This window comes from Dasypus novemcinctus, chromosome 16 (genome assembly GCF_030445035.2).
Source record: "Dasypus novemcinctus isolate mDasNov1 chromosome 16, mDasNov1.1.hap2, whole genome shotgun sequence".
In the NCBI taxonomy this organism is placed as follows: Eukaryota; Metazoa; Chordata; class Mammalia; order Cingulata; family Dasypodidae; genus Dasypus; species Dasypus novemcinctus.
This window is the reverse complement of record NC_080688.1, coordinates 97,242,767-97,258,450: the sequence shown is the minus strand read 5'-3', so window position 1 is coordinate 97,258,450 and position 15,684 is coordinate 97,242,767. Positions and strand designations below refer to the sequence as shown.

Here is a 15,684-nt window from a genome sequence, read left to right as displayed (position 1 = left end):
TATAAGAACCACTGCTCCCTACCCCCCAACCACATATATTGGCAGAGCACTTTGAGGATTTCAGAGCATGGCTGCATCCACTGTGTCTTTTTTTTTCTTCCACTGTGCCTTTTGATTGCCAGGATATTGCCATGAAGGAGGCAGGGAGAGCTCTTCAGTGCCCATCTTACAAATAAAGCAAGGGTGCCTGATCTAAATTCACCTGAAATCCAGGTCCTTTGTGAGATGCTTACAGAATTCACAACAGAAATATAAGGTCTCCCAAAAGCCCAACCCCTTTCATGAGTGTCTCCTCATTTATTTAAATCTCTGAATACAGAGGCAGCTGGCTAGTACAGAGATAACTGGTGTAATAACAGTGAGTATATACTGCACTTCCACTGTGTATCTGTCCTGTGATTGGGGCAAAGCATGCACAATTCAGAGTCACCTTGCCAGGCGATGTCCCAACAATGAGGCCTTCCAACGCTCCTGTGACCCCCATGCATGGCTCTGTTTTCCAACTCTTTTTCTAGAATCTGAGAAGGTCCAAAGTTGTACAGAAAGCCAGGCTTGCATGCTGGGACCTGTGGATTGTTTTTCCATTCCTGCTGCTAGACTATGGAAAAGATTTCCCAGTTGAAGGCTGAAGTCCTAAAGAATCCTGTTCAAGTCTCAGCTGGAAACTCAGGCTCTGCACGCAACTAGCCATCTCCCCCCACCTTTCCTCCGCTCATAGCTGCTGATCACACCAACCAAGAACTGATGGAGCAACAGATGATTAAGATAAAGGAACAAGGACTCAAGATGGCAATGAGAGTTAGCCAAGCAGCAGTCCTCAAACTTTAATGGACACAGATCACCAGCAGATTTGTTCACGTTCAGGTTCTGATTTGGTGGGTCTTCAGTGGGGTATTTCTAATAAGCTCCAAGTGGAGCAGATGTTTCTGGGCCTCAGACCACAGTGTAAGCAGCAAGGCATTAAATAAATTATTTCACTTTCACAGAGTTGTTTAGAGACCAAAATCTATAACTTCTTGAAATTCTGTAGCTTTCTAGCTTTTCCTTCCAAAGCCTTCCACTCCTAGAGGGCCTGGGCTTTCAGTGTCCTGCCCCCTGCCTGGACTGCTGTCCACCCTCCTCTCAGTCTCGTGTCCCTCTAGCCCTTAAAATACCTGGATTGAGCTGATCCCTGAGATGCTCCTGAGCCTCCTCTTCTACCGACTACAAAAGAACACTGCCAGGGGGCAGGTGTAGCTCAGTGGTTGAGTGCCTCTTCACAAGTACGATGTCCCAGGTTCAATTCCAGGTACTTCCTAAGATATATATTGTTTGCTGTACCTGGGATTATTGCAGTCAGCAACAGATGCATGACTTTTCTCAAGTCTAAGGGCCCACATTCAGTTTAGGGAATTTCCTTTTGAAAGAGAAGTCAGTTCCCCTGCATGCGCTCTCAGCTTGCCCAGTGCGTATCTCTTGGCATATTTTGTTGGCCTGCTTACACCGTCACACACCCTTGTTTCAGAACTCTATCTACATGTCGGGTCCCCTGGCCAACCTGGTAGTTTCTTTTAAGGGCAGAGATTGTAATTCTGTGCCTTTGTGATTGTAGTTCCTGGCACTAAGTCCCTGGCATGTAAAAGGATAATTATTTAGCAAAAGGAAATGAAACCTAATTTGGGGAAATGCAATTTGGCAATCCGTATTAAGAACTTTAGATATATGTGCACTCTATGGCCTAGTAATTCCATTTTTAGGAATTGATTCTAAAGAAATAAATGAATTCAAGAAACAGCATTATGTAAAAATTAAGCATTGTAAACATCTTAACTATCCAATAATAAAAGAATGGTTAAAATTTATGCCTATATACATACTTGCAGCTTTTAAAAACCATGCTAAGAAAACTTAATGAAAATGTTGTTTATATGTTAGGTGAAAAAAGATTACAAAACTGGATATACAGCATGATCACAATTTTGTAACATATAATGTCCAAATAAAATACATCAAAATGTTAATAGAGTTGAGTGGTGAGTGGCATTATTATGGGTTATTTTAACTTTTTTCTTCACTTCTTTATATTTTCTTGATTTCTTTTACAATGAACGTATATTAAATTTATAAATTATAATAACCATATAACTTATAACCTGTTTGTCCTGCCTTCTTAGCTAGATCACAAACTTCTCACCTGCAGGGGCTGGTTTTGTCTGGCAACTTCTCTTCCAGAGGCCTCTCGATTAAGTTCCCAATGACGTTGCTAACAATTGATGCCGTCTTTCTCCTAGCAGGTTTTTCTCCCCCTACTGGCTGCCTTTTAAGAAAATCTTCCTTCTCGCCAGACAGCCCCAGAGGGGCCTCTGCCCTTCCCTTTATCTCTTTTAATTTGACCTGTGCCGACCGTGCCCTAGGAGTTGGCCTCACTGAAGACCCTTCTTCCGGACCATCCACAAGCTGCAGCCGGTACAGACTCCAGGTGCGTTTTACTCCTCCCGTAAACGATTACCCAAGACAACAGCAGAAATCAACCCCCTATAGGATGTCTGCTTGAGGCCAAACAGAACCACGGCATACGCGAGCCCAAGACCTGGCCAGAAGGTGCGGATGCCAAGTCAGCAAGGCGCCTAGGACCGGTCAGGCGACGCCGCCTTCCGCGCGCTCCCGAACCGCGGACGAGGGAGCGCCGCTGCCGGCACCGGCCGCGGAGCGGCAGCCGCGGGAGGAGGGAGGGCGGCGCGGTGGGCGGCGCGGTGGGCGGCGCGGGGTAGGGGCGGGGCGCCGGCCGGGGCGGGCTCCGGGCCGCGGGGAGGTTCCGCGCCGCGCCCCGCCCCCCCGCCCCCCGCCCCGCTCCTCCCGCGCGCGGCCCTGGAGTCCCTGAGGCGAGCGGCAGCCGCGCTCGGCCCCGGCCGCACAGGGAGCCCGCGGGGCGCGCGGGCAGCCGGGCCCGGACCCGGCGAGCTGTGAGCGTGGGGACGCGGGGCCCTGGGCGCGACGGGTGGGCGCCGCCCCCCGGAATCCCTAGGCAGCCCCCGCGGAGGGAGGGCGCAGACCAGGCTGAGCCGGGCCGAAACCATGAACCGGAGTTTCCACAAGTCCCAGACCCTGCGGTTCTACGACTGCGGCGCCGTGGAAGTCAAGAGCAAGGTGAGCCGCGCCCCGCGCCCCGCGCCCCGCGCCCCGCGCGCCCCTTCCAAATGAATGGGGCGTCCCCGCCAGGGAGCCCGACGCGGCGCGAGGCGAGGCGCCGGCGACAACTCCGTGGCGCCCCGAGCTCGGTCGCCGTCCGCCTCGCCACGCGGGGCTGCGCTGGGGTCCGCGGACGTGCGGGGACCCCGCTGCGCCCTCCCGCCGCCCCGGCGGGCACAAAGCCGCCCCGGCGGGGTTGTCTTGCAGCCGCCGCACTCGGAGGGCCGAGGGCGCAACGGGAACCTTCTGTGCGGGCTCCGGACCCGCTCGATGAAACTGCTCTTTTGTTCAACGAGCTGAGGGACGATCCGTGGCGCGCCGCACGTTGGAAGGGAGGACGTTTCCCGGGCGCGCCGGGACCGGCGGCTGCTCGGAATTCCGGGCCATGGAGGGCCCTCGGGGGCCCGGGCCGGGAAGGGCCGCGCCGCCTCCTCCGGGCTGCGGAGGAGCCTCGAAAGCGGCGAGGGAGAGCCGGCGGCCGGCGCCCAGAGCGGGGTCCCAGAACTGACTGCCAGACCCCCGCCCGGCTCCGGGGACTAGACTCCCAGCGCGCGGCGGGCTCCCCGAACTACATTTCCCGGCGAGCCCCCTGGCCCTGGCCTAGACCCCCGAGCTAGACCCCCAGCCCTTGGCGAGCCCCTCCCTCTCCGCCGGGGCTCCTGGCCCAGTCCCCTTCCCCGGACTGGATCCTTCCGGCGGAGCGCCGGGACTAGACCCCAGCCCAGCCCCCACGAGCTCCAGCCGCCAGCCCCTCCCGCTGCCCGCGCCCCGGCCCGCGCGTGCCCGAACTTGCGGATCGCTGGGTGTGCGTCTGGGTAATTGGCTGATGAGATCTGGTGAATCTGCCCTTTGCGGGGGCGGCCCCTCTCTGTAGACGCTTTTGTAGGTGGGGGTCTCGTTGTGGACCCCGGTCGGCCTGCGGTTAGGGTCCTGGAAGAGGGGCTCCTCGGCCTCGGGGGCGACTGCTGCCCAGAAGGGGAGCAGCCCCTCGCCCCTTCTGTCCGTGCCCCTTTCTTTCTCTGTGAGGCAAGATTGAACTGCCAAGTGTGGTGGGAAGGGGCCGGGCCGCGGGGTGCGGGGGTGGGGGGAGGGCTTGGCGTGCCCGGGGCGCGTTCTCTGGGGAAGTATGCGTGGAGGCGAGTACAGCAGTTCCCCTCCGGGGACTCTCCCGGCCAGGGGGGTCCTCTGGTGTAGGATTTCCAGGGCGTGTGACCACCCATAGGGAGGCTCCTGGTAATGGGCAGGCGGGGGTGGCGGTGGGGGGGTGGGGGGCTCCAGTCTCCAGTCCCCTGCCGGGAGTTGCAGAGTTCCATTCTCATCTTGGGGCACACTTTTTCTGAGCCTCTGTTTTCCAATAAGACCCCTACAATCCCCCCACCCCAAGGCTGATTCTGTAACACTTGCCACACATCACCTTATCCCCCCTTTTGCCCAGGAGTGACCCCCCAAATCAAATATGCACACTTTGAGTTATGTAAGGGAAGGAAACCACAAACCTGAGTGGGAGCTTTAAGATAATTGTCGGGCTTCTTTAGCTCAGTTGGAATGTGACTTTCTAGAGCTGCACTGTCTCCTACAATAGTCACCAAGCCAGAAGTGGAAACTTTTTATCTGAGATAAGGGTAGATTCACGAACTGCTGTAAGCAGCAGTACTGAGAGCTCCGGTGTATACGTGGCACCTAGTGCCCCCAAAGGTAGCATCTTTGTAGCTACAGTAGTGTCAACATCCAGGAGCTGGACACTGGTTCGGTCCTCTGCTGGAACCCTGACCTCGCCAGTCTGATATATGCCGTGTGCGTGGTGAGTGCCGCGCCCTTCTGTGGGGCTGGATGGGGCGGCCATTATGGTCAAGTGCACCCAGATCCATCCTGGGACCCTCCTGCCACCCTTTATGGAGGCGTATTTAATTTTAAGTGTAAACCAATTAAAGTTTAAAAAACTCATTTCCTGAGCGCACGGGCCACCTTTTGCTTGCTCAGTTACTGTGTGTGGCAATGGTTTACATGATTAGACAGCACAGCTCTGCAGAATCGGAGGCTCTGGGATGGATTTGGGGGGACTCGTCAATAGGCACACACCCCGAAGGTCCTGGGCCCAGCGTGGACCGGCCTCTGGCGCCTGGCGGGGAAGCCACTGTCTGGACGCCCGTGAGTACGAGGCCTGCCCTTGCTGTCCCAGGAGCTGCGGGTGTGTGACCGCCCTCCACCAGCGCTGTCCAGCGAGGAAGTGGCACCACACCACGCCCCAGCCTGGGTTCAAGTCCAGGTGCTCCCCTGCACCTTCTGGGGGAAAGAGGAGAGTTGGGGTTTTGGCTGAACCCGGGTCCTGCTGGGCGGGCGGCATCCCCTGTCCCCAGGCTTCATGATGGGGCGTGGACTGATTGTCCAGTGATGTCTGACTGTCCCTCTATACACACCCACCCACTGACCATCCTTCTAGCTGGCATTTGTTACCTGAGAGAATGTTTGAACTTCTTTTGAAAAGGAACAGGAATTCAACACACACAACATTTGAACTCAGGTGTGTCTCACCTAGCAAGGGGACAGGGTAGTCGGTGGCCCTGGGCCTCCCTCTCCTGCAGGCTTTTGGGGTCCATCTTTATAGGGAGCCTGTTTTTACTCCAGCTGCTTTTGTCAAAATAGAAGAGGAAACACTGTGGAAACCATGCTCCCTGCTGCACTATGGCGCCATGGCTTTGTACGAATAAGATAGTGGCCAGGGAACAGGGTGCAGCTGGCTACCGTCACCTTTCTGAGCTTCCAGGGAAGTCATTGAACTTTTGAGCCTCAGCTATTTCATCTGTAAAACGGGCACAGTTCCCGGAGTTGGATGTGAAAATGCAAAGTGTCCCCAGTTGGAGGGTGGGGGTCTATGGCCCAGTGTCCTGTGGCATTCAGGACATTGGGTCTGAAAATGCCTCTGAGTCTCTCATGATTTTGGGCATTTGTCATCTGCCACAGCTGGTCAGTCCCCAGTGGCTTAGGGCTGGTCCAGAGGTGTGTGTGAGTGGGCCCCGCTGCTGACCCGGAGGCCCCACCTGCCATGAGCACCTGCACTCCCCCAAATTTTCTGCTTTAATTCAGCTGTGACTCCCCAAGCCAGCAGCTTGTGCTTCGACCCCCTAGTTCTGGTAATTGGGTCGCCGTCCTCCCTCTTATCTTTTACTTTGGCCTCTCCTTGTAGACCTGAGGGGAGGCAAAGGGAAGCAGGAAGAAATGCCTGTGAGGGGAGCCGTGTGGCCTGTGGGGTGCACAGGGTAGAGGAACCGGGGATGAGCTCCCGTGAGGAGAAGCTGGAAATCCACGCGGTGCTCAGTTCGCATTTTGTTTGTCCCACCAGCCTCTGCACAGGCTTGGGAAATGGACAGCAGCACAGGTTATGGCCGCAGACAAGGCCACAGCCGGGTCTGCCTGGGGCCCCGCCCTCCACGAGAGGCCCCCAGCCCCGACACTGCCTCCCACACTCACCGCCCGGATCTGCCGCTGAAGGCTGGCAGGCGCGCTCCCCCGCCCGCGTCGCGTCAGGCCTGCCTGTGTCGCCCGCCACCTGAAATGCTTTCTCTCTCCTTGCGGCAAAGACCTCCTGCCCTTGCAAGAGGGTCTCCGCCTTCTGTTGGTTTCTCCTTGTCACTGTGCGGGCTGGAGCTGCGTTCCAGAGCAGAGGGAGGGACTGGAGTCCAGGACCGTGCCTGCACCTGAGGGTTCATCCCGTCCGTTCTATTTGGGGGAGAGTAACACTATTAAAGGGTTTAATCCCAGTTTTGCTTCTTTGTTTAAATAATATTGGGGGCTTTTTTGAATTCTAAATGAGTCCGTTGTTGTAAAAAATTTAGAAGCCACAGCCAAGAGTAAAGGGGAGTAGCAGCCCCTCGTGGTGCCACATCTGGGGTGAACGCCGTCAAAAGGTGCTGTGCGCCCTGCCTCTTCACCATGTCTGCGCACCCAGCTCCACAGTGCACTGCAAGTGTTTTTTCAGATCACTTATAGTTTTAAGAAAGCATTTTTATAAATGACTGATTGGTAGTCTGTCTTATGTCTACACCATAATTAACAATATCTTTTTTTCTTTTGCTATAATGAACAATGCTGTCAATAGCACCTCTACTATTTAGATTTTTGTGCAGAACTCTTTCTTCAGGACAATACCCTAAAAATAAAACTACTGAGTGAAAGGGTATGCAGATTTTATGATTTTGAATACATACTACTAAGTTTTCTTCCAGAAAAACTCTTCTCCTAATGAGCATGCCCTGCTTCCTTTTCTCTCCCTCCCTCCCTCCCTTTTGCTCTCTCCCCTACCTCCCTCCAGTGCTGTATATTTTCTTATTTGCCAACTGGATAAGTAAAATGGTATACCGTTCTCATTTGCATCTTGAATTACTAGTGAATTGGAATTTTCATATTTATTGGCTCTTTGTATCTTTACTTAAACTGCTGTATGGGATTTGCTTGTCCACAGGTTTTCCAGTCAGTCCAGGTGGTGCCGAGGTAACTCTGGTTTTGAGTGCCTGGACAGAGCTGGCGTTGCCTCGCGCCCGGCAGTAAACTGGGCCGACCGGGAGGTGGACGGAGGAGCAGCGGGGTCTGCGGACAGCCCAGCGGCCGCGCTCTCTGTTGGCATGTGTGTCCTGGCCCCCAGGATCCTCCCCTCGGCGCAGGCTGCTGCCAGCAGTGCCCTGGCGCTGCAGACGCCACGCCCGTGCATCTGGTGCGAGGAGACCGCTGCGGGTGGGTGGGGCGCAGCAGGCCTTTCTCCGGGTGGCGGGCCCGTGGGCCAGTTGGGAGCTGCCTGGACACGGTTTGACTCACCTGTGCGTTGGCCACACCCTTTGGGATTCCGGTTTTGTTCGATCTGTGCGTGACTGCGTTTAAACAGGTTTGGTGACTTGGTTTGGGAGTTGCATCTCGAGGAGACCCTTACCAGGGGCCTGAGGGGGTCTGCTCTGTCGACGCTGCTGGCTGCCGTGGGCTCTGTGGCCTGCGAGCCTGCCCAAGTGGCTCCCCCACTAGCCGAGGGTCCGGCTCCCCTTTTGGGAGCCATGGCATGCCTGGTATTGGCTATTTAGGGGCATTCGCTACTCGTATCTTTACAAATAGCCAACTCCCCTGGTGTAGGTCTTTGGCGGAAACTCACTCCTTCAAGATCCCAGAAGCTCTCACTTTTGACTCACATCTGGAACCAGAGAAAGAGGAAGAGGCATGCTGGCCCTTCGAGAGGCGAAAGGGGGCAGTGGCAGCAGGAGCTAGAGGGGCCTGGCCGGGAGGCTGCGCTCTGTCCAGCTGCCCACACTTGCCCAGCCCATGGAGGGCTAGCTCTGCCGTATTGTGAGCCTGGGGCATCATGGGAGGTGCTGTTCCCCTCTTTAGCCCCTCAGTTTCTCCCCACATCACTCCTCAGGGGACATGGTCCAGGAGGCTGCTGGGTAGGAGTGCATTAGTCTGGACTATTTCTTAAAGTTTACTTAAGTGCCTCCAAAACTACATCTGTACATATATGTGCTGGACACTGTTCTTAATACATTGCAGTTGCAAAGGATTGGGTTTTTTTGTGTTTTTTTTTAAAGATTTATTTATTTATTTTCTCTCCCCTTCCACCCCCCCCACCCCAGTTGTCTGTTCTCTGTGTCTCTTTGCTGCGTCTTCTTTGTCCCCTTCTGTTGTCGTCAGCGGCACGAGAATCCGTGTTTCTTTTTGTTGCGCCATCTTGTTGTGTCAACTCTCCGTGTGTGCGGCGCCATTCCTGGGCAGGCTGCACTTTCTTTCGCGCTGGGCGGCTCTCCTTACCGGGTGCACTCCTTGCGCGTGAGGCTCCCCTACGCGGGGACACCCCTGCAGGGCAGGGCGCTCCTTGCCCGCATCAGCACTGCGCATGGGCCAGCTCCACATGGGTCAAGGAGGCCCAGGGTTTGAACCACGGACCTCCCATGTGGTAGACGGACACCCTAACCACTGGGCCAAGTCCGCCGCCAAGGATTGTTTATCAATCCCTGACACCACCCTATAAGATGGGTCTATTGTAACTCCCACTATGCAAAAGTGGAAACTGAGTCACGGTGAGGTTAACTGGCCTGCCTAAGGCCACAACCCTGGTGCAGGGATTTGAAACCCAGCACTGTGGCTCCAGAGTCCCCATCTCTTCCTCTAATTTGCCTGTGGCTGTTGGTGGAGGAGGAGCCAGATGCAGGGGTTCCCACGCCGGCTGTGGGTGAGGGGCTCCAGCTGCATCCCCGCAGGAGGTCCTGCTGGTGGCTGGGGCCAGCTTACGCAGTGGCCCTTCTTAGGAGCCTGAATCCGCCCCCTCGTCCATGTGCTCATTCCCTTGTGCGTCCACTTTTAGCTATTCCTAGGGGCCAGGGTTGCCAGGGGCACCCCCACCGTAAGAGCTCACACGGGCCCAGTCAAACCAAGGGGACACTTTGCCGGGACAGGGGAGAGGAGACGTCCTTTGTCCCGAGATCAGAGCTCCCAGCAAGTCCACAGGTTCACCTCTGGAGCCAGTCGCATCCTGGAGGAGCAGTTCCACACCGTGATGTGTGGCGCGGAGGTGCCGCGGTGTCCCAGGGGACGGCTGGGCCTTCCTGGTCCCCGCTGGTGCAGAGAGCCTCTGTTGGAAGTGCTGAGGCAAGCCAGGGCCCCGTCCCTGCCTGCGAGGGCAGCCAGCACCCTGAGCTGCTGTTTGGGGAAGTCGGGGACGGGACGGGGAAGAGAAGGTGAGCCAGACAGAGTAGAGAAACTTTGAGAATCAAAGGGAATTTACTTAAAATCCACAAGCTGTTTCTGCTGTTGTCGTGCCCCTGAGCTCCAGGCTGAGCTCTGAGGGCCTTGGGCTGGCCCCCTCCTCCTGGGGCGCGGAACCCCCCGAGCCCAGGTTTCCCCCGTCCTGCAGGCGGGACCACCACTGTGCCCCCTCCCAAGGCTGCAGCCTGGCAGGACCCTCTCCTCCCTTCCCCGACTCAGGACCTTGGGGCTCTGGTTCCCACAGACCTTGCTGGCAGGGGCCCAGGGCCTGGGGCTTGCGTGCCACCCCCCTCCCCCAGCGCATGTCTGCCCAATACGGGGAGTAAGGGTAGCGTTTCTTTTGAAAATTAAAAAAAAAAAAAAGGTTTTTGCAGCTTCAAGAGCTTGAGAAACACCAAACTGCAGTAATGTTTTCAGCCTCACACTCGAGACCCTCTTGCATCCTCATTTGTGCTCCCCCACTCTTACCACCCCTGTGGTATTCGTCCCCAGTTCTTGTCTACGGAAATTCAGCCACACCTCAAGGCTCAAATAGCCTTTCCACGAAACTATCCCAGACCCCCTCAACCTGACGGGAGCCCCCCACCTGACATGCAGCGTGTGTGTTACACACCTGTACACACGTTAATGTTTGCAGTTTTTATAAAGTTTTCTTGAAGTATGCGACATGATTGAGGATGCCCGTCTTAAGTGTACAGCTTGATGGACATGTATCCTGTGCCTACCTGGTGGCCATTAGCAGGGTCAAGGGACAGGACACTCTAGCATCCAGTTCTCCTTCCTCCCACTAATTCCTCTCCCTGGTCCTGAGCTGGGCACGCGGTGCCGTCTGCCCCCACTCAGCCTTCTCTTGTCTACACGGCAGCTCTGGGATTTGTGTAGTTGAGCATATCTGCAGTTCTCATTTTCATTTTTACTGGCCTTGTTTCCACCACGTGGGAGGATCCATTCTCCCGGGATGACTCTTTGGGGCTCGGTGAACAACGTGGCCACGAAGGTTCCTGCACAGTCCTTTCCTTCTCTTTAGCGCATTATGTACTTGTAGTTCTGACCAGTCTACAGGAACCTGATGGTCCATGACGTTTAGCAATTTGTGATTCTGCTGTTCTATGAGTTTAAAGTACAACCAGAAAATGGAGGTCATCTTGGCAAGTTAATCTTACTTGCAGCTCAGCATTCTCAACTTAGTAGGTTTTGTTCTGTATTCATTGTAGAATGCACAGAAACCCTTGAGACGCGAGCTTGGCTGGATTTGGGGTGGGGGTTGCTGTTGTGGCGTTTGAGGATCTGGGAGTCTTGAAGGTCTTGAGCCGCAGCTTATTGAGTTTCTGTAGAAACATATACAACTCAGATTTCCTATTTTAAGCACTTTCAAGTGTACAATTCAGAAATTACATTCACAGTATTGTACTATCATCACCAACATCCATTAGCTCTGTACCCATTAGGCAATAGCTCCCCTGTCCCATGTCAGTGATTTTTTTTTTGAATACTGGGTCCAGGGGTTGAACCTGGACCTCTTTTGTGGGAAGCTGGTGCTCAACCACTGAGTCACATCAGCTCCCCAATGAGTCTTTATTCTTTGCAGAGTTTAAGGTTCCCCCTTACTGATGTTTCCAGGAAGGGACTTCATTTAATTCTGTGTTTCAAGTTGCTGCTTTGTGTGCATTTCTGGTACTGGCCATCTGGAGTGGCAGCTTGAGCACTGGGCACTGCTCAACCAGCCTCTGCTCTTCTCTGTGTGGAGTGTAAAGAGGGGGTAGAAAGCCTCCTCTCCAGGAAAGCACGAGCTCCGCTGGGGGACCCACACTGCACGTGTGCGGCTGCTTCACCCCCCTCCCCCCGCCACTGGAGGGGTCGGCCCAGCACGGTCTCTCCACGCACTTGAGGATGTCGACGAGGCCCCCCGACTGGAGGGGAGCCCCAAAAAGGCCTGCCTAGTGGCTGGGTGTGCTGGCTCGCTGTCTGCCCACACCAGTAGGTACGGCCAAAGTCGGGTTGTAAATGGCCGGTTCTGCGATGGCAAAATCCCCTTTGAGGCCTCAGCGTCGGAGACGGGGCCAATGGGCTAATTCTCAGGTCCAGAAGCTCCGGCCTCAGGAGGCCTGTTCTGGGGACGTGGCGGGAGCCTCAGAGGTCCCTGATCAAGTACAAGAAAGAGAAACACCAGTGCTGCCGCGCCGCCGTTTTGCACACCAAGCCGATCTGGGTGAGTTTGGAGCCCGAGCCCCTGACCTCACTTCTCCGGCTGGTCTGCAGTATGGGGGTGTTGCTGGACAGCGGACAGCCTCTCGGGTAGGGCAGGAGGCGGGAGGGCCCTCTGCCCCAGCCTGCCCTGCCGCCGCGAGCACAGGAATGTTCTGTGTTCAACCAGCTGGGAGCGTTCTGGCTGGATCCCTGCTCGCAGCGCCCCTTTTGCCTCTGTGCACACCCTGCGCCTGTCGCCCACGCTGAGCCCCCGCCCTGTTGACTTGGGCAGCATCAGGCGGTGCTCTAGTCTCTGGCCGGGCTGTCGGGATCGGGTCTCAGCTGGCGAGGGCCAGCCCTGGTGTGCAGAGAGGCTGCTCCTGGCTGCGCCTGTCCTGTTCCCACGGGAGTTGCTGGAGGCTGCAGTCTTTGGCCTGGGGAGAGGCCGGCCCTGTGGGAGAGAGCAGGCCGTGTGGCTCCTCGCCAGGTTCCGTGGAGCAAGGGACGACAGCTTCCTCCCGGGCGTCCACGGTGGCTCCTGGCGCGGAGGTGTCTGTGGGACCTCGTGACTCTGAGGCAGACGGCATGGCAGTAGGGGGCCCGGGCGCAGAGAGGGCGCGGCAGGTCTCAAGCTGCGCCTTCAGCCGCCTCTCCTCCAGACGCATCGTCCTGCGATTCCACCACCTTGGAAAATAAACATACTCCACCTGCTCTGGACGTCCTGTGTCGTCACCTTCCCATGGCACCTCTGCTCCTACCGTGGACACACATGCGGGGCGGGGACTTGGGCTGGGGTGCGGGGCGAGCAGGGCACCTTGGCCAGGGTGCTCCTGTGACCTCAGGGCTCCCGGCAGGTGGGAAGTGGCCCCTGCGGAGGTGCGTGGCACCTGAGAGGGTGGTGGGTGGGCTCTTGGGGCATCAGGAGGCCTGAGGGTGGACTGGCGTCGGCACCCGGTCCTGCAGCAGCACAACGTTTCTCCCCTGTAGTTACACAAAGCCTGTTTTGCTGTGGAAAACGGCCGCGGACGATGAAAGGGACTAAGATGGCAGTGCTCTGCCCCGAATGGAAGTGGGGTGGCCTGGATGGGGAGTCGCCGCAGCCCCTGCCGACTCTGCCCTTTACAGCCCCCACAAGGCTCTGCTTTTAGACGGGTGCACGGGGCACTCTCGCTGCACGCTAAAGGGCCGAGCTCCGGGGGAGGGCGGCCGGGGGTCTTCTCCTGCCACTGCCTGGTCAAGACGAACGTGGGGCCTCGCTCATCCAGTGGACCCTTTGCTGGGTTCAGCACGCATGTGTGTTCTTACTCACGTCTCACATAGGTCCAATGAGGAATACATTCTTATTCCTGTTTCACAAAGAATGAAATGGGCTTAGAGAAGTTGAATAAACTGTCCTGAGTTGGGCCAGCAGGCCTGTTGGACTGCAGAGCTTTTCTTCTAAAGTCTTGGCTCCTCTGCCTTATGATCCGAGGACAAACGCTCCTGTGGCCTCTCCTCATGGGCAGCGCTCGGATGCAGCTCCCAGCTCTGCACGCAGCTTCATGCGCCTCTGCACGTGGGGGGCTCTGGTGGGGAGTGTGAGCTCCTTCCCTCTGCAGGCCACGCCCCAGGCTTCCACCAAGGCCGGGGACAGGCCACAGCCCAGCGGTCAGCCCCAGCTCGCCGCCCAGGCCGCGCGCCCTTGGCCTCCAGTGCCCACTGAGCCTCCCTGCCTGTGCCACTCGCAGCACGCCGGCCCTCCTGTCCAGCTCTGTCAGCTGGAGCTGGGCCCCTTCCCTTCCGAGCCCCCGGGGCCCCCCACCCCCAGCGGAGCTCATCAGGCTCTGTCTAAATCCCCTTCACTTCCCGAGACCCAGCAGGTGGTTGCATCATCTGGGCTGCTGTCAGGGTGGAGAGCACGAAGCTACCTAGAGGACAGGGCCACAACAGAGCGCAGGGGCCACATGTACGGAGGGCAGGGGCCACATATATGGGGGGCAGAGGCCACGTGTATGGAGGGCAGAGGCCACGTGTATGGAGGGCAAGGGCCACGTGTATGGAGGGCAGGGGCCACATGACAGAGGGCAGAGGCCACGTGTATGGAGGGCAGGGGCCACATGCAGAGGGCAGGGGTCACATGACAGAGGGCAGGGGCCACATGGCAGAGGGCAGGGGTCACGTGTACAGAGGGCAGGGGCCATGTGTATGGAGGGCAGAGGCCACGTGTATGGAGGGCAGGGGCCACATGACAGAGGGCAGGGGTCACATGACAGGGCAGGGGCCACATGGCAGAGGGCAGGGGTCACATGACAGAGGGCAGGGGCCGCATGGCAGAGGGCAGGGGTCACGTGTACGGCGGGCAGGGGCCACATGTACAGAGGGCAGGGGCCAAATGACAGAGGGCAGGGGCCACGTTATGGACAGCAGGGGCCACGTGTATGGACCACTGTGTCCCGCCCCTCCCGAGCCCAGGCTGGTCCCTGCCCCCGTTGCCCAGCAGGTGCCGGCGATCTCGTGCAGGGCCGGGGGCTTGGCAGAGTGGCTTGGCAGGTGCACGGCTGGGACCGCAGCCCACCCCCTGCCTCACGAGGGCCCTGAGACATGGCCCGGAGGCCGCCACATGATGCAGCTGCAGAGCTGCCCCTCTTCCGATAACAGGAGAGGACGGAGGCTGGTTTCTCCTTAGCCCCGTGGCTGGTGGACGTGGCTGTGGTGTTCGCTCCTCGGCTCTGCCCACGGGTGCTCGTGCAGGTGCCTGTTCGCGCAGCTTCTTTGGTGGCATCTCGCCGGGTACGGCTGGTGGCCCAGCACCAACCCTCTTCCTGACAGACCCTGACCCCTGCTGTGGCTCTGAGGGTCTGGGGTCCCCGCTTCTTCCTCTCAATTCCGCCGAGGGCCAGGGACCACCAAGGGGCTGCCTCCTGGCGCATCCGTGTGCCTTCTTTCCTGACGGCGTCCTGGCCCTCGCAGACAGCAGGCCCCTGAGAGTGCAGGGGTGCACCGCTGCCCTCTGCACCCGCGCCCCTTCCCACTTCCTGTCCTGCACCCCTCACCGCTTGCAGCTGCGGTTTGCTCCATGACGACAGTTTAACATCGGCCCCCGGAGGCGGGGACCGAGTTCTGCTCACACCAGCCTGGGGCCGGACCCACAGGGCCTTTGCCAAATTCCGTTGACGGAGCGGCTCCTGAGCCTCGCCCACAGCTGCCACCCCGGCCCTTACGGGGTGCTGCCCGCAGCGTGTGCCTGCGCCTCTGGGTCTGGGTGGGCCGCTCTCCAGGCGCTGCGGGTGTGGCTGGACCTGGTACCAGCTGCGCCGGGCTCCTTCGCAGGCCGCTGGGGGCCAGTGTGGAACCCACAGCTCGCAGATGAGGTGCCAAGTTCAAGTTCACATCAGTACTTGGCGCCCCCTTCCCACCTGTGTTGTCAGGCTTCCTCGAGTCACTTTCCCCCTTGTTAAAACGTCACCTGGGCCATACGTGTATAATACTAATAAAGGGTGTTAATCAGGTGGTTTGGGGGACGAATACACCAAATGTAAGATATGTGCTATAGTCAATAGTAATTTTTTTTTCTCCCCTTCCACCCCCCAGTTGTCTGCTCTCTGTGTCCAT

The 15,684-nt window shown here is 57.5% G+C and overlaps 1 protein-coding gene across 1 annotated transcript in view; it reads left to right on the top strand.

The window, feature by feature from the left end:
• Nucleotides 1–2,883: 2,883 nt before the first annotated feature.
• PARD6G (par-6 family cell polarity regulator gamma) overlaps nucleotides 2,884–15,684 on the top strand; it is a 110,922-nt gene continuing 98,121 nt past the window's right edge. Inside the window, exon 1 of the mRNA XM_058277943.1 lies at nucleotides 2,884–3,126. Within this exon, the coding sequence (XP_058133926.1) occupies nucleotides 3,055–3,126 (72 nt within the window). The 5' untranslated portion in view covers nucleotides 2,884–3,054. The remainder of the gene's footprint in view (nucleotides 3,127–15,684) is intronic.